The 19418-nt window shown below is 39.1% G+C and overlaps 1 protein-coding gene across 2 annotated transcripts in view; it reads right to left on the minus strand.

Annotated features, from left to right (window-relative positions):
- The window catches only part of ETS1 (ETS proto-oncogene 1, transcription factor), a 125127-nt gene extending 109648 nt beyond the window's left edge, over positions 1–15479 (minus strand). The window contains exons 1-3 of one of the 2 annotated variants that reach the window (XM_087939092.1): positions 15239–15479; positions 6652–6734; positions 2993–3137 (exon numbers count right to left, since the gene is read on the minus strand). In XM_087939092.1, the coding sequence (XP_087795218.1) occupies positions 2993–3137; positions 6652–6720 (214 nt within the window). In that variant the 5' untranslated portion in view covers positions 6721–6734; positions 15239–15479. Of the gene's footprint in view, positions 1–2992; positions 3138–6651; positions 6735–12960; positions 13049–15238 lie in introns of those variants that run through there. The other variant, XM_087939091.1, reaches the window with a different exon arrangement.
- Between the last annotated feature and the right edge of the window lie 3939 nt (positions 15480–19418).

Below are 19418 nucleotides of genomic sequence, written 5' to 3' on the forward strand. Positions count from 1 at the left end.
CCCATGACATGATGTTGCTTGTATGAGTGGGGCTGTGTGTGTGCCCGGAGGTGATTAGCCTGCAGCCCACAGATTGTCTTAAAGTACAAAGGATATTTGGGGTGAAAATGCATACATGGCTAGAAAAAATGTTAAAGCAACACATAGATTACAAGCCAGAAATATTTTGTTAGGCATACTGCCAGAAAAGTATGATAAAGGGACTACAGACTTAATATTGCATGTCTTGACAGCAGCAAGAATTGTATTTTCACAACACTGGAAAAATGAGGAAATACCTACAGAAGAGACTGTAATAGAATAAACTAGATTGTGCAGAAATGGATAGGTTGACATTAAAGATAAAGAATGAAGTGTCAAGCCTGATACGGAATATTTTTTAACATGGAATTTGTTTTATCAATGGCTTGACAATAGAGGTAGATATTAGAAATTGGATAAATATTACTAAGGTAAAGGTTCCCCTCGCACATATTTGCTGGTCGTTTCTGACTCTAGAGAGCAAGTCTCATCCTGTTACAAAGCCGAAGAGCCAGCGCTGTCCGAAGATGTCTCCATGGTCATGTGGCTGGCATGACTAAACGCCGAAGGCGCATGGAACGCTGTTACCTTCCCACCAAAGGGGTCCCTATTTTTCTACTTGCATTTTTACATGCTTTTGAACTGCTAGGTTGGCAGAAGCTGTGACAAGTAAGGGGAGCTCTCTCCATTGCATGGTGCTCCAAACTACTGATCCTTCTGATCAACAGGCTCAGCATCTTAGCCACTGAGCCACCATGTTCCTAAGAGTAATAAATATTACTATGTGTCAGCAAACCAACGCAGATGATACACTGTTCACAAAGCACTTATATATGTAAAAGAAAAATGTATCAATAAAATATATATTTTTAATAAAAAGCTTGAGGCTTTTAGAATTTGGAACTTTCACACAAAATGAGCTCAGCTAAGCAATGAAAACTCCCTGTTGTGGATTGATTTGATGGTGGGCAGATAGGTTAATTGGTTGGAGAGCGAGAGCGAGAGGAGGAATTATATAGGAAGCTACTTCCCAGAGACACAGTTACAGAAAGGTATCCAAAACATATTTAGTCTCTCTTTTTTTTTGCAAGTGACTTCTTCCATTATTGTATTACATTGCATTATTTTTCTCTTGGGACATATAAGGAGATCTATGGCTGTGAAAGCTGGACCATAAGAAAGGCTGAGCACCAAAGAATGGAGGCCTTTGAACTCTGGTGCTGGAGAAGACTTCTGCAAGTCCCTTGGACTGCAAGGTGATCAAATTGGTCAGTTCCAGAGGAGATCAACCCTGACTGCTCTTTAGAAGGCCAGATCCTGAAGATGAAACTCAAAAACTTTGGCCACCTCATGAGAAGGAAGGACTCACTGGAGAAGAGCCTGATGCTGGGAAAGACTGGGGGCAAAAGAAGAAGAGAAGGAGGTGGCTGGATGGAGTCACTGAAGCAATTGGCGTGAGCTTCAATGGACTCCAGAAGATGGTAAAGAACAGGAAGGCTTGGAGGAACATTGTCCATGGAGTCGCGACAGGTCGGACACAACTTTGCAACTAACAACAACAACAACCAGGACTGGAATTTCTCTAATAACACTGAGGTAGGTTGAGAGATGCTGTACAAATGCACAAGATTTACACAAGATTTGCTTGGGAGGCTGTGGAGACGCGAAATTTATCCTTTGCTTCTTCAATCTCAGCTGGTTCTTTTTGGCAGTTCCTGAGCAGCTCAAAACCCTGACAAAAAAGACTCACATACCCCTATCCTTTAGGAAAGCTGAGGTCCCAAAGGATTTAGAAATAAGATCCTTGTGCATGTTTTTTAACGCAAGGACCATCTCTTCCTTCATTCCACGGCTGACCGCAAGAAGAGGAAAAAAATATCAGAACCTCTTTAGAAGTATCTTTGGAACTCCAAGACAGAGATAAGATTCCGAGGCAAATTCTTGCATCTAAACAATCTTTCTTTTAAAAACAGCCAAAGCCTGGGTTTTATGGCTCAGTGAAGTTCTAAGTCACGCTTTCTTCCTACCAAAGCACTCCATAATCTTATCTGCATGTAAATAATCCGGCTGTGGGCATCAAAGCAAACCAACATGGCTTGTCCCAAACAATCAGTGCCCCCCATTTCTCCCTTCCCCCAGAATATTTTCACGGTTTTCACTAGAGAAGACCCTGGCATCAACCGTGATCCTTCGCGATTCTCTGGACCCTTCCATGTAATTTTCTCAAAACACTATGGAAGTGGCTGCTTTCTTCCCGTTGGTTTCAATTTCACCCTCTAGTTCCCAACCATGATGGGTGGCATTGAAGGCTAATAATAAGTAAATGGAAATTAAAAAATAAAATCAGGGTAGTCTTCCAGCCAAGCAGAAGATACAATTAAAATAATAATACATTTAAATAAAAATAAAATAAAGTAAAATAATAAAATGCAACGAAATAAAAGGAAATAAAATAAAAGGAAATACAATATAAAATTAAACAAAAATAAAAGAAAATAATAAATTAAAATTAAATTGCATGATGATGTACTAAAGTTTAACACCGGTATTAGAGCTGCACTGTTTGATATGTTTCTGTGTTTCATTCACACATTTTATTGTTAGGCTTGTAGATTTTTACCTGTTAATAGCTTTGAACAATAAATAAACAAATAAACATGCTATAAACAGATTAAACCAAATAAGCGAAAGGCATTTTTTATGTAGCTCCTTCAGCGTGCATTTGTACATCTCTACAAAGCAAGCAATTGCTCTTCACAGGAGGACAATATTCTTGTCACCTCCATATCACCGAAAGATTGGGAGAGAGTAGCTCGCTTAACATTTCCTGCCAAGTTCCCGGTAAAGGCAAGAAGTAGCAGAAACTTCCTGATTTGTAACTCATTCCATTATACCCTAGCAAGGGAGGGACATAAAAGATGCATTTTCCAGCCAGCAAAGCCAAAGAGAGACAGGCAGGATTATCTTCTACCTGTGCTGTGATAGTCCAAACCAGTGGGCACTTCCTGGATTGCTGTCTCATCCCAAAGGGAATAGAGCGCCCTCTGCTGGTAGCAATTGGACTGGAACCCACAGCTCATCCAGGGGTCTTCGTAGGAACCAACATCTCCCGGTCTCTGTGAGGAAAGCAAAACACGGAGTTAAGTCCACTTTGGAAGAGGAAGGATTGTTTCATATGTTTAGTTTAAGGGGCAGCTCCAGTTACGACTTCTGCTAATTTGTAAAGCGCATATTCTTTAATTATGACTAATTACGGGATGTGTTTTCTGAATATGTCAAAATCAAGACTATCTCGTGATGGGTGAAGGAAGGAAGACCACACCCTTTTCAACTTCTCTCTGGATTAATTGCATCAAATGTTGAGTGACACACTATTATGGTCGCAATGAGTCCTAAAACACACCGTATCTGCACATAACATTTGAGTCTGGATATATATACTAAGTTAAAAACCCAAGCTTCTATATCTGTTTTACTGAAATTCCTCTGAAGTATTGCAAACAGCTTTGGCTTTCTTACCTAAGGAAACAGAGAATTGTATGGGCTGTTTATTTTTTAAAAAAGAAGTGGATATAGTCCAAGTTTTGAATTCCTACAGGAATCCTGACATTCGGGAATAATAAATGAACTTTAAGGCACAAAAAAATAGTGATTGGAAATGAACAGAGCTGAATATCGGCTACTTTCAACTTACAATAGTTTTGGTCAATTGTGTGTGAGACCAACCAACCGGAATTGACAAAGCAAGATAGACCGGAAGGGCTTTGATGTAACACTTCCTATTCCCACACGTAGAACAATCTCAGTGTGATTGAGGATTGAGTAGTACAATAGCTACAGTCACTCACTTCAGGTCTCCAGAGAACTGGTCACTTTAAAATACAACTCCTGGACAAAGACATTGCATCCAAGCTATGAAATGCAAACACGAATGAGTCATTGTGATTGGGCTCTTGGTCATAATGTGGCACAGAACAGTGTCTCCTCAAAGTGTCGGTCTCCTTTGAACAACTCTGACTAAAAATTAGAAGGTATAATAAAGGAGAATATTAAAATTAGAAGGTCTGATTACTCTGACGTGCCACAAATGCATATAATACAATCTTTTCTCCATTATATCAGCCTGTCCATCCAGTCAGATAGGGAGGGAATAACAGAAGAATAAAGTTGGAAGGGACCTTGGAGGTCTTCTAGTCTAACCCCCTGCTCAACTAGGAAATCCTATCACCATTTCAAACAAATGGTTGTCCAATCTCTTCTTAAAACTTCCAGTGTTGGCGCACCCACAACTTCTGGAGACAAGTTGTTCCACTGATTAATTCTCTATTTATTAGTTAAAGCGTCCATACTTTCCATGAGCAAGTTGCCCTAATTCCTTACAGTTTTGCATTTCTTCCTAAAATGCACATTTTTTTCTCCACACAGGTATGAAAATCCACCCTCCCAAATTCCCAGGCACAAAAATGTGGCAGCCTCGAAACATCCAAGTAAAAGATGGCTTCCAAGGGTGACCTCTATATTAAACAGCCCTCTCTCAGCAGAGTGGGAGTGATATAACACTATCTATCTCCTGCTTAAAACACAAGCAATTCCCAAAAGTTTCCACACTCATTTGCACTATTCAGGTGAGCCTGAGGGCACAGATAAACCTCCAAGTGGCCTCAACAACTCTCAGAGAGAGTGCTAACAACCAGATGACCGCAAGAGATATACGTCCTTCCATTCTCTATCATTCCGTCAGAACGGAAGAAGCTTCTTGGATGAGAAGCGAAATGCCTTCAAGGAAAAAACGAACAGTTTGCCTTTTGAAGAAGCACCTTTGGGGAGTCCGATGCCAATGGATGCTACCTTCTCTGACAGCAGACCAAACAGGCCCAGCTATTCTAAGAAACCATCCCCAGACTAAATGCATTCAGAGGAAATGCAATCCCAGCAGGGACGTTTCTTTTGTGACAAAGGTTCATTGCTTAAACAGAAGGGAACATATCTCACTGGCAGCGTATCTGCTGAGCCTGCTAATACTTTGGGATAACAGGAAGAGGAACTTCCTTCCCTTCCCCTCCTCTTTCTGATGGCCTGGCCCCATTTATGTACTAGCTCCTCCCACGCACAACCGTTTCCTTCTTGCTGCCGCTCAATAGGTGGTCAACGACTCTGTGTCCCCCTCCTACTCTCAAACTCCTTTGAGCAAGCTCCTGATGGCTGCGTTTTTATATATAATTTTATCAAACGCATCAACATATAAAATACAAGGGAAAATAAAGATACTGGGAAAGCGGGAAAGGGAAAAAGGAGAACAGAGAAGTGTAGGGTAAAGAGGAAAAGGGGGGGACATTAGCTTCCTTTCAATGCAATAAAATAAAGGTGATAACACTGCAGCCTCAACTTTTTGCATTAAAAAGGGTAAAGGTTTCTCTGTCAGTCATGTCCAACTCTAGGGGGCACTGCTCATCTCCGTTTCTTGACTGAGGGAGCCAGCATGGTCCAAAACCACTTCCGTCATCATGTGGCCAGCATGGCTATACACCAAAGGCACGCGGGATGCTGTTACCTTCCCACCAAATTGTTGGGTACCAATTCCCACCGAATTGGTACCTATCCATCTATTTGCATTTGCTTGCTTTTGAACTGCTAGGTGGGCAGGAACTGGAGCGAGTCACGGGAGCTCACCCCAAGTGCGCAGAATTCAAACCTGGGCTGTCAGCTCTCCAGCTGACAAACTCAGCATCTTTAACCACTGAGCCATCACATCCCCCTCTTTATTTTGCTTATTTAGTACATCCTAGCTATTTCTATAATAACAAACTGATCCAATCCGCAAATCCCTAAGTCAGGATTTCATTTTTTTTCTCCCGTCTTAAGCACAAAATCTGTCAGCCTTTTCCAAGTAGAAAGGAAATTGGCTGTATTCTTTTCTTTGATTAAAGCAATGGATTTGGCCATCGCTACCAGTTCCATCAGTTTTTCAAGCCATTCTTCCGTTGTGGGAATTCGTGGGCATAAAGCATTCTTCCTTCAGTACCCTGATGGCTGTTTTGACATCCATACTAGTTCTCATTTGAGTATTTAACTTTGCGCGCTTCCCTTTATCTTGCATAACTTTTTCCTTAAATTCTGTTTCACGGAATTTTCAGGAAAATCCCTTGGCTGACTCCTGCCATCACATCAGGCTAATAATATGGAAATGCAGATAGTAAAGCAAAGATAATCTTTAAGAGGGATCAACATATGATTTTTGCAACATCAGGGCTCTGTATTGTAGATAGTTTTACTCAACAGAACAGACTATCAGTACTTCAGTTCTTGGCATTCTCTGAGCTTGGTGTTTTGTTGCAGACATTTCATTATCCAAGTAGGTAACATTGTGCAAGGACTAAACGCAAGCAATCAAGCTCAGAGAGCACCAAGGACATCACAGGTAGTTTATTTTGGCCTTACTGTGTTTCTGATTTTCTTCAATCCTTAGGACTCTCTCCCTTGGGCTTGGATGGGGCCAGTCTGTGTAGGCTACAAAAGTCCCAGCAAAAATGAATTTCTGACTAGAAAGCCAGAAATGTTTGCCTGTTGAGTTGCAACAGGCATACATCATTTCCTTTATGTCTCCATTATTAAACCAAACAATTTCCTTACCATCATCAGAGGACGAGGCAGGGGATAATGAGACTGATTCCCAATAGTTGTATCCATGTAGTAACTCATCGTTTCCAGGATGCCTGCAGAAATGGAGAAAGGGGCTTGTTAAATAATTGCCTGGAGGATCTACTTGAGGCTATAAAAGTGAAAAATTCCATCTGGGTTGATGGATTTCCCATTGTCGGATCTTTGAGGCATGCCAGGTTAAGAAATAGGGTCTATGCAAGTTGGAATAGGATGAAAATGGAAGCAACCTAGAATTAGAAGAAATTGACAGAACAATTAATCAGTGTAACAACTTGCCTCCAGAAGTTATGAATGCTCCAACACTGGAAGATTTTAAGAAGAGGTTGGACAACCATCTGTCTGAAATACTTTAGGGCTTCCTGTCTAAGCAAGTGATTGGACTAGATTAGAAGACCTCCAAAGTCGGTCAGGTCTATTCTAATTCTAATTCTAATTCTATTTTATTCATTCTTTCCTAATTCCATTCTATTCCTATTCCATTCTATTCCTATCCTATTCCATTCTACTCCTTTTTCCTATTCTATTCCTAACCTATTCCACTCTATTCCATTCCTATCCCTATCCTATTCCATTCCTATCCCTATCCTATTCCATTCTATTCCATTCCTATTCCTATTCCATTCTATTCCTATTCCATCCTATTCCTATCATATTCCATTCTACTCCTATTCCTATTCTATTCCTAACCTATTCCACTCTATTCCATTCCTATCCCTATCCTATTCCATTCCTATCCCTATCCTATTCCATTCTATTCCTATCCTATTCCATTCCTATCCCTATCCTATTCCATTCCTATCCCTATCCTATTCCATTCTATTCCTATCCTATTCCATTCTACTCCTATTCCTATTCTATTCCTAACCTATTCCACTCTATTCCATTCCTATCCCTATCCTATTCCATTCCTATCCCTATCCTATTCCATTCTATTCCTATCCTATTCCATTCTATTCCTATCCTATTCCATTCTATTCCATTCCTATTCCTATTCCATTCTATTCCTATTCCATTCTATTCCTATCATATTCCATTCTACTCCTATTCCTATTCTATTCCTAACCTATTCCACTCTATTCCATTCCTATCCCTATCCTATTCCATTCTATTCCTATCCTATTCCATTCTATTCCTATCCTATTCCATTCTATTCCATTCTTATTCCTATTCCATTCTATTCCTATTCCATCCTATTCCTATCATATTCCATTCTACTCCTATTCCTATTCTATTCCTAACCTATTCTACTCTATTCCATTCCTATCCCTATCCTATTCCATTCCTATCCCTATCCTATTCCATTCTATTCCTATCCTATTCCATTTTATTCCTATTCTCCCACTGCACACTGCAGCCAGCTGGGACTCTCTGTCCCTGTAACTACCAGGAACTTAGAAATGGGAGCTATCTATCAGGAAAAACCTGTATTAATATAACTAATAAATGGTGTGTATTCTTAATTGTAGAATATCTCAAGTATTTTAGTTGCCAAAATTAATTATGCAGTTCAATTTCTCATGTTATTTGAACTTGAAATGAGTTTAATATAACAATTAAGGCATCAGGCTAGAAACTAAGAGACTGTGAGTTCTAATCCCACTCTGGGCATGACAGCTGGATGACTTTGAACCTGTCACTTTGTCTCAGCCGGAAGAAGGCAAACCACCTCTGAAAAACCTTGCCAAGAAAACGGCAGGGACTTGTCCAGGCAGTTTCCAAGAATTGAACACCATTGAACAGAAAAATAAACATCCAATTACATCCAATGCCATCACCTTCAATAGAAATGGAATATTTTTGGTTTACACTTCTAATCTGCTAAGAGGTGCATTTTAAAGATTTGTGAGCAATTTTCCCCATGTCATAAAAAATCTTTAATCAAAGTTTTTGGCTCATTAGGCATTGCCACCACATTTGGAAAAAAAAGTGCCAATCTTATGCTGCCTCTCAAGACACACAATGCACAAGGTTTAGGAAAGAACATTCATGGCATTTTTGGCAACCTCACACAATACTCCATACCCAGTAGAAGGCGAGATGTTTGAAGGTTCTCTTCCATTTTTTGTTGGAAGGGATTACAGAAAATGAACAATGACATGTGGAAGAGCTTGTGGACTATTTTGTGCTTTGTGTTATCTTTATCCCTTTGAACCGAATTTGCAAGAGCCACTGCAGAAACTGAGGCACAGATGCCCATGAATGTGTGAATTAGTCCTTGAATCTGCATGGAGAATCAAGATGAGTGTTGACAACAAGATTGTTCCCATTCTTTAGTTATCACTTCCAGGAATCCTGCAGCTGTCTTTCCAGAAACATGTGCTAGTATACACTTTATATCAAAAAAAAATATCAATTTTTTCCTTAATTTCCCAGGCATTTAGAAACTTGGAGAGAGGGACATTAATCGTTTTGAACTTTCCTGTTTTATCTCTATTGATGTTGTTGTTTTTGCTTTTATTAGATGTGTCTGGTGGTTTTGTTTTTATCTGATCCATTTCTTTAATTTCTTGGATTAATTCAGTTATTCTTTTCACTGATACACTAGACAACTTTGGTTATAAGGTATTCTGTAAATAAAGTGGACTAATAAAATAATATTGTTATACTTGTCCCTCCCCCATCTCTTTCGCACCCAAAACAGGACTAGATTACTTCATACTGTATATTCAGGCAATCAGTGTGTAAGTCATTCATTAAATTTACTATTTCTCAAGCTCTATAACATTGGAGCCACTATTAAATTGTCTATTGCCTCCAACAGTAGGATAAGTGATATATAAATTTAACAAATAAATTACAGGGAAAAAAGGCTTTTCTTAATCTTCTGTTACAGAAATGAATTGAAAATGAATATTGACTTGATCTCATAAGAGTTGACCATCATTTTTTATTATTAATAATATAACCAAGGCTCTCAAGGTAATCATGAAGGCAGGAATCCAACTGGTCTGATCCTAAGAGAGCTGATACTAAAATCGTAGCACATGTTTACATTTACACTTCAATAGCACACGTTTACAAAGATCGATCCTTGTAGCTTATTTGGTCTTCTGATAATTTCAACCTGGCTAAGTCATTCTACAAATAAAATTTTTGAATAGAGCTGCAGATGGTTCTACAAGCTTAAACTGAGCTTGGAAATGGTTATCACAAATACCCTGACGGTTATCTACTGGGCATTCTTTATGAATATATGAATATATTTTCACCATTTCCACCTATATACCATATCTAAATTGCTTTACATGGGAGAAAACAGGAGTGGGGTAGGGTGGTTGCATTTGTCTTGAAAACTGAAACCATGAAAAGAAGGAAGAAGCTCAAGGGTGAAGCCAAAGGTAATTTATTATCATTATTACAAATGTTTACAGAAATTCTTTCAGTTGCTTGGGATATGAAGCAGCTGGCAAGAGAGTATGTGCCAGCAACTCTTAAAAGAAATTGGAAGCAACATTCCTCCCACTAGGAAAAGGGGGGAAGTGGTCATCTAAATTAAGGACCTGCGACTTCTCATATGGATTAAATGGTCGAAGTTCCTGTGATCGAGAAAGCAACCAAGAAAATGTGGAACAATAGGCCACAAAAAAGAGAAACAACAAATTGCAAGGCTCAGATATTTTAACTGAAGTATTTTGTTGCTTGACCCATCTGCTATCTGTAATTCATTTATCTCTCATATACCCTGTGACTTCAAGTTAAATAGCAGGCATACATTCTTTTAATCGTGCAATACTGCCTTCTATCCATCGTGCCACCACAGCTCACAATAATGATGTCATATTAATTATCTGATAAAACCAGAGTGTTTAAGTAAATAATGGAAACTGTTTAATAAGGACAAGTGAAGATTATGGTGAATAGATTGAATAATGGTTATAATTATAATTAATGTATGTGTAAGGTTTGTTTGTATTTAAAAGAAATTGTACCCAAAGAGTCCACTGCCATTGTGAATATGGAAATTTTATATACAATAATGGAAATTGCACAATAAAAATAATACAAAAATAAATAAATAATGATGTCATGAACATCAATGAGGTTTAGAAACTTGTCAAAATCCCAAACTGGAGGGAGAATATCTGAAGTCTCTGCAAAATAGATTTAATTGCGAATAATAAATGGACTAAATTATGAATAACATAATAAATTATGAATGCTGTGTTGTACTTTCTGAAATAATGAGTGGTATTGTTTGGGAAATCCAGTTTGCAGCCCCCAAAAAGGTTCACTGATTGACTCACAACAGGAGTCTTGTTCACACCTGGTATGCAAGAGCCGTACACCCTTTACAACTTGAGCTTGATACCAACACCACAAAAGTGTCAGATTTGGAAAAATTGATGAGCCTGAGTGCTGCTCATTCTGAAACCTTTGTTGATTGTCAGGAAGATGGGAGACAAGAATAGCCAAACTGGGTGTGCTATCACTATTTCTAATTGGTAGACATGGTGAATCATAGTGAGATAGCCAAACCCAATTTGTGGCCAGTTGACACATGCCTTCTTCTGAGTATTCCCCCTCTAAAAATGTTATTTGCATGGTTCTTTAACACTTTCCATTGAAACTGAATTCTAGAGCCCTATCAACCATTTTAGTAAACTCTGCAGGATTTTTTGTTGCTGTTGCTTCTAAGAATTACAGCATCATCTGCAATTATGTTATTCTATTGGTTTAGGGCAGGGATCAACCTTGGCAAGTTTAAGACTTGTGGACTTCAATTCCCAGAATTCTACAGCCAACTGGCTGTAGAATTCTGGGAATTGAAGTCCACAAGTCTTAAACTTGCCAAGGTTGGACACCCCTCATTTAGGGTATTTGATTAAAAACAGAGCAATCAACATTTAAGCCCACCATGAGTCACAGAAGTTAACTATGCTGGGCTTACTTACAGAGAAATGCAGAACCTTCACTTAAGCAAAAGGGCTGAAACATTTTTAAGTCCCGAACAATGAGGTAACATTCAGAAGTAGCTCCCAGATTCCTGGTGTATCAAAGAGGAGAAACTACAGCACTATCAGGGTTGAAACATACTGTTATTGTAGCCAATCTCAATAAAAACTTGTTTTAGCCTTCCTGTGGCATTGACTTCCTGGTTTGGTCTCCCTCAGAAAACTGACGCTATTTCATAAATTAAGCTTAGATACAGGAATGGGATACATACCACGTTAACTCCAGGAGAAATTTTTGGATAAAATCTAACAGGGAATAAATGAATTGGCAATCACTGAGCAAATAGCTTTGCAAAAGTAACCATAGCTTGGGACTAAATGGTGTTTTGATTTTTTTTTTTTTACAAAACAAAAGAACTTTTTAACTGCAAAATAATTTTGCAAATCCCTACACATAGGACAGTGTGTGCCTGTTTTCACCATCTAATTTTAAAGAGTCATAAGATAGACCAGTGCCTTTTTTCCCAACATATGATCTTATTTTTACAGATAGGAATACCAAGGAAAATTATTTCCAGACTTCAGCTCAAAGCACCAAGGGAAAAAAAGGAACCAGCAATTTCTTGGTTCTCACACCAGTTCCCTCTATGCATCCTACAACTGGAACATACTTTGTTTTCTCTTCCCTATGATTGTATATTCTATGTTCAATATCTCTAGCCATCCATCCAATTTTTCCAGCCCCATTAATTTGGAGTGTGGGTTTTTTAAGTTTTCACCCTTCAGTTTGGACACCAGATAGCATGGCTTGCCTGCACTATAAAAGGTCTGATTCTCTTCAAAGAGAAGTAACGGTTTCTGTCTATAAAATCTCACATCCTGTCTTTGATAACAGAAGAGAGGCAAGGCTCATGAAGGCATAATTAGAAATGGATAACATCACAATCAGCAGTATGGTAGGGACAGTTGGTAAACTGTCAAGAGGAGAGGTCAACCTAAGGATACCCATAATGCTAAGTTGACTGGACTGTTAGATCTGGATGAGTTTTAAAGTCACAGAAGCCCAGTCTCAATATGGTGCTTATGAACACGTGAACTCATTCATTTTATTGCATCTGATTACACAGAAGACCCAGGGAGAAAGAAAGAGACCCAACTGCCGATAGAAAACCCAATGTTTAACCAGTCTGCTTTTCTGAAGTTACAATCAAAAGCAGAAGACTCCAAAAATATCTTTTGAATGAAATTAGACATTCATCAACTAATGGTTGGAAATTTAAATTTTTGACTGCACCCATTAAATAGATACAAGCAATTTGCTCATTGCAAGGCAGAAGGAATACGGGTTCAATGGAAGTGTAATTGAACATCCTTCTTTCCATCTCACCTTTTCCTTCTCCTGTTGCAATGTAAGCACATGGCATGATAATATCCTGATGTTCTTCCTCTGTTTCCCACTTCATATTATGTGCTGTGCTTGGGGGGGTGGGAGGGAACAAGCATAGAGTGGACTAGATGATTGAGAGGGAAAGGAAATTAAAGAGAAGCAGCTGTGGTACAATAGTTAATAGATCCATCCTTATTCTGTGGGCCAGCCGATGAATTAAGTGACATGTTGTCTGAGGATGATGGAAGGTATAGTTTAACACCTCTGGAACTCAGCAGGTTGGAGAAAAGCTTAAGTTTTGGGTTTTGGACTTCAGTCAGTCTGCAAAGCACCATGAGGCTCATTAAGTGATTTACCAGCACTCAATCATTCTCAGCGAAACTACCAGCCTCGGCCAAGGAAGCCTTCAGAGAACAGGCACCATAATAATCAGATAATTTACTAAGGCTTTGCTGTTTGGGCAGCAAGAAGACTTGGAAAGTTTGCTTTTGGTTCTGCAGAATTCAAAGCCACGGGGCCAGGCCTTCCTCCCAAAGTCAAGAGATAGATAATAATACTGTTAATATCTGGGCTGGTGAACAGAATCTCCATCAGCCTAAGTTTAATATACCCATCAGCAATCTGTGTGCAACACACCTAGGAAGGGAGGATGATACTGTCCAAAGCACCAAGGCTTTAGAATCTTTAAACCAGAAAATATCTCTTCTCATAGCGATATTCCAAGCAATTCAAGGCCCAAATTTCCAGATGTTTTTAAAAACCTGGGTGGGCCAACGCTATACTTCAGTGAGGAACTGATTAAACTAGCAAAAGCTTTCAGAAACCAGGCATCTCAAACCCAGGCATATTTGTACATTTGATAGCAGAGATCCCATTATTCCCTGTTCTTTCCTTGCTTGAAGGATCAACTATTAAGGGCTCCGTATTTCCTACTTCAGCAGTACAGGACAATTTGACTCACAAATGCACAACTAGAGTTCTGAACATATCCATGCAATTCAGAATAGAGCTGGAAGAGACATAGCCCAACCGTCTGTTCAAGAAGGAAACCCTATACCATTCCAGACAAATGGTTGTCCAGTCTCCTCTCAAAAACCTCCAGTGATGAAACACCCACAACTTCCGGTGACTATTCCACTGGTTGATTGTCCTCACTATTTGGAAGTTTCTCTTTAATTCCAGGTTGCTTCTCTCCTTGATAAGTAGCTAATAATCAGTATCGCTATCTCACAGAGATCCCTTTGACAACTAACATCTGAGAATTTGAGGACTAACCACATGCCGCCCCATTCTATTACACCATTACATTACACAATACTACAAAAAGCTAATGCCCCTAACGAAATTTCCCACTGATATCAGGGTGTTCATACCTATACTTGTTATCTTGTACATGTTTGACAAATAAAATTAAGAAATTCATTAGTTAGAAGTTACACAAAAGACATAGCTCTCAATGCTTAATGAATGTCTCAACCCTTTCTCGCAAACAATTTGGGGAAAGGGAGGAATTTCTATTGATATCATTTTCATTTAATTAAAAATAATTTCCTCCCATTTCTACAAGAGAGGCACTGAATACTGCATGTCATTTTTCAGGCCTTGGTCACACATTATTCTTTATATTCAGAGCCATGCAACATTGGCAAGTACCTTGTTTGGGTTTTGAAACACTTGCTGTTCTTTGGTCATTTTTGTTGTTCAGAAATGAAAATTTTGCTAAACAAATCTTCCAGTAGGGAAGAAATGATAAGCAATGGAAAAGCAAAGGAAAGTGAGAAGGAATTATACCCTCAATACTTGCTATAACACCTACAGTTTTTTACTTTTCCTAAGCCAGTCTTTTAATCCCAAATCCTAAAGTTCTGTATCTTAACGCTTTGCAAAAAAAATAAATACACATACAGGCAATTCTAACTGTAGATATCTGCTGCAACACCCATTGCTAATATCTTGTTGTAATGTTGGAAGTAAGCTATTTATATTTAGACTGCTACTGAGTGTCTAACAATAAAGTTCTATTCCTTCTGGTGTTTTTTATTTCAACCCACAAAGTATCACCAATACATGAGTCCAAAAGTTGCATTATTTCTGATTAAAATATAGCCCTATTATCTACAGTTATCTGTCTTTCATTTTCCTCCCAGTACTAAGGAAACTAATTAACAAGGCGAGCAGTAAGTCATGAGTTGTACAGATTATCTACCAATCTCTACAAATGAAATAAGATTTGCCCAACAGTAAAATGTTCCTAGAAAAGGAAGAATTGTTGACTTGCCTGAAGAGAAGAGAAAACAAGAGTTATCGCTGTCCAGAAGCTGTTCTTTCCACGCTTGGCTAAAGACTCCCTTCAAATACCTGGCGGATTCCTCTTTACTGAAACTAAAGAGGATGGAAATACCATAGTATTTCTAATAGTGGCGGCTCTTCAAATCACCAGAGGGGTGTGGTCATTACAAACATCAAAGGGCAGCTGGAAAAAGCTGTCTCTTTCCCTTCCAACAGCCCAGCAGCACAGCAAGTAGCCCAGCAAGGAAAATTGGCCACATGCCATTTGCAAAATTCAAGTATAGGAATTAAAAGCTGCTCCAAATGAATGCCTCTTTCCAATACAAAATCCTTTCTCTTTTTTTGTTTCCATTTGTTTGCAAGATCCAAAATTCTTTCTAGTAGTTTGCCTCCGAGGGTGAAATGGATCAGAATTGTGGTTTTGAAGAAGGCTAAAGTTTTCAAAGAGTTAAGGATACGCAACTCTTTGTAATGGCAATTAAGAACTGTAGGCAAATGTTTTGTTGTTGTTTTTTAAGATCATTGGATTTTTCAGGATATGTTAGAAAGCCCAGCAGCTGCTGCTTTGGCCTTATTAAAATTGGGGAAGATCTAAATAGTAAAGTCACATTCAAAGTTTTGCACATCTGGATATCAGCTAGAAAGATTTCCTTTATTCCATATATGGAAGCGTCAATCCTGCATGCATTTCAAGTTTGACACTCACAAAATTAACTAGGATATTATGACTTCTAGTCCCATCTCAGGCATGAAAGCTGGCTAGCTGATGTTGGACCAATCACCAGGAGACTTTGAGTTCTAATCCTGCCTCAGGCATGAAAGCCATCTAGATGGCATAGGACCAACCATCAGGAAAAGAAGCATTACGTTTGCTGCCTTGAGTTCCTTATAAAGTAATAAAGGCAGGATAAAAATCAGATAAAATTTGGCTTACAGATGGTGCATCCTATAATATTACTATAATCTTCATTTATTATGTATATACTTAAATCAGTTTATGCTTACATGTTTATATGTTATATTCATACTTATACTTGTTTTCTCATACATGCTTGACAAACTAAACTAAATAAATATGAACACAACCAAAGAAATAGTGAAATTTTGCCCATGTAATTGGATTTCAGCATTCAATGTTGGGCGTTAGACTATCCTACTTCTCCTTGAGTAAGACCTTGAGTCTTACTCAATTTCATGAAAGAGCATTTGCTTTTTAATCAAATCAAATGATATCAAATGTAGTCATAGATCCATCCTAAATTTGCTTCCTAAACTCTTCTTTAAGAGAAGAGAGCTGAAGTGAAGTACTCATAGCAGGAGAGTGGGGTGGCATTCAGTGACCGGAAGGCCAAGTAGATATAAATGCTTGTCAAAGAGCAATTGTACCATTGTTGTTGTTGATGATGTCATCAGAACACCCACTGATATCAGAAGTGTGAAACTGAAGATTTCCGTGATAAACTTATGGCTCACCTTGTAAAGACGTGAAATTGTCAGTAAATTTGATGTACAATAAGGACCTTTAATGAACTTGGCTGACTACGTGCCACCATTTAGATCCAGAATTTTGAACTAAGAAACTCGCTTCCCTTCCATAACAACTATATTTTATCCATTAGAGTAAATGATGTCCTTTACCAGCTATGCCTTTTACCAGTTTACCACCCCTTGAGACTATTTTCATCCAGGAAATAAGTCAAAAGCTTCTGTTCTTTGATGCACTTTTAAAATCTGAGTAACATAAGAATGGAACTTGTCCAACATTTGGTATATAATCTGGACACCACTCCATTATTTCTGGAAGACAATTTCATCAACAGCTGGTATCAAAATGACTGAGCCCTTTGGTTTGCTTTTAATAAATAAGAGCTTTTAAGAATCTCTGTTTTGGTTTGCTATTGTTATAGCCACAACCTTAACTTACTGAACTCATAACTCTAACTCACTTATTCCTGAATAAATCATAATTATGTGATTATACTGTATATATGAATGAGTGAGTGATCATGGCTTATTAGAAATAGTGTGCCAAGTCCAATGAACCTAGAAAAAAATGTTGAAATTAAAATTAAAATCTAACCCACCCTATGAAGGCAATTCTAGAATTTAATACCTATAAGTCTTCTCATACCTATGAGAGCTAGTAGCAAATATTTGATTAAAATTGAGAGAATGGTCCAACTTAACCCTAAAATATGCCAAATGCAGATGGACTCACCTCTCTCACCCCAACCTGACTGACAGAACTGTTTCAATGAAATTGAGGGGAAACCTACATCCATGTATTCTACAAGGATGGATATTACTTATCATGGAGAGGACTTTATAAAGTTCATTATGCTCTGGGGATACTTTTCAATAAAGCAGTATTTCCAATCCAGTACGGGGGGAGGGGAGAGAGAAGGCGGGGGAGAAACTTCCTGGAAACTCAATGGTCTGCTGGAGCCATGTAATAGCTGATCATAATGGAGACGCGTTGATGATGGCTTGCATTATTAATATGAAGACTGGACTTCCAGGTGAAAATTAAATTGTCTGGGTGAGCTGAGGAAACAGGTCACTGTTTTGAGAGAATGTGGAAGTGCAGCTGTCAGAATTCCATCTCAAGAAGGTCTGCATTAAAGAAGCCATCCTGGTAATATCATGCCATCTGAGACATCTGCTCCCTGTGGCCACTTAGCTTCATCTGCACACTGGAATGCCATGTATTATTTAGTTAAAGGGCACTTAGACTCAACCTTCGGCATGCCCAGATGATCCACTAATCATCAAGTTCTCCATACTCTTATGAGATAGAGCAGGGGTGTCAAACTCACGTCGTCACAGCAGCGTCAAGTGACGTATCGGGACTTTTTTCCCCTTTGCCAAACCAGGCGTGGGCGTGAGAAGTATGTGATGCATCCAGCCCATGGGCTGGGAGTTTGACAGCCCTGAGATAGAGGATCTAAAGCAGAAAATAGACCAGAACACCTGGGCTGTTAGTATTGCATCTAATACAAGAAGAGTTGGTCTATCTCATGAGAACCAGGTTAGAGCTGGTATACAAGCTCAGTCAGAGAGATACGAAAGAAGCAGCAAAGGAGGAATCATCAAGATAGTTATAATCAATGGGACTTGTCCAAGACTTTAGGAAACAGGCAAACTATTGTGGTCATTAAGCAGTTCAGGGATTCCATTTAGTCTTTCAGCAATCAATAAGATCAGACCCTGTGAATGTTTTTTTTTCTAATAACCCACTTGATAATTTGAGTTCGCTTAAACTTTGGGAGACTGGTACTACCCACCAGTTGGCACCAATTTGTTTAGATCAGGGGTATCAAACTCAAGGCCTGGGGGCCAGATCCAGCCAGTGGGGTGCTTAAACGTGGCCTGTAGGGTTGCCCTGGAGACAGTAAAGGACCAATCCACGGTGCCTCTGCCAGCAAAAAGGAGCCGGGAAGGCCACATGGGGCCCTCCCAAACTCTGTTTTTGGCTGCAACAGCCTCCCACAACCCTCTGCCAGCTAAAATGAAGCTCGACTGAGCACTCAGGCCATCACAGGCCAGTGGTGGGATTCAAAATTTTTTACTACCAGTTCTGTGGGCGTGGCTTGGTGCTCATGGAAGGGGAAGGATACTGTAAAATCTCAAGTCAGAGGTGGGATTTGCCCGTTCTCCAAACTACTCAAAATTTCCACTACTGGTTCTCCAGAATTGGTCAGAACCTGCTGAATACCTCCTCTGCCACAGGTGCTCCTGACATGAGTGATGCGGAGCTGGCCCCACCAGCCTGATCATGTCCACCCTGCCTCCTGAGGTCAAACACAACCCTGAGAAATTGAGTTTGACACCCCTGTTTTAGAGGTAACATCTGCTTATTACCAAAAGCCTAGCTGTGCAATAACACAACTCTCTTCTGCTTGGTTTCCCTGAATTCCACACTGTGCTGTGCTGCCATTCCACGTTGGTTAAGGCTATCAGCAGCTGACCAGATTCCTTGGAAGCTACTGGGACAGCATCTAATTCAGCAACATATGATATCGTGATCCTTATTTATTATTATTTATTAAAAGCTGTCCAGCTCACATATAGGTGAACTCCAGGCAGTATACAACATTTTAAAAATCCACCTCTAATAAAAACTCATTTTTTTTTTTTAAAAAAAAAAAAAAACCACCTCAACCTCCATG

This window comes from Pseudonaja textilis, chromosome 9, assembly GCF_049901715.1.
Source record: "Pseudonaja textilis isolate UNSWEBS1 chromosome 9, rPseTex1.2, whole genome shotgun sequence".
Taxonomy (NCBI): Eukaryota; Metazoa; Chordata; class Lepidosauria; order Squamata; family Elapidae; genus Pseudonaja; species Pseudonaja textilis.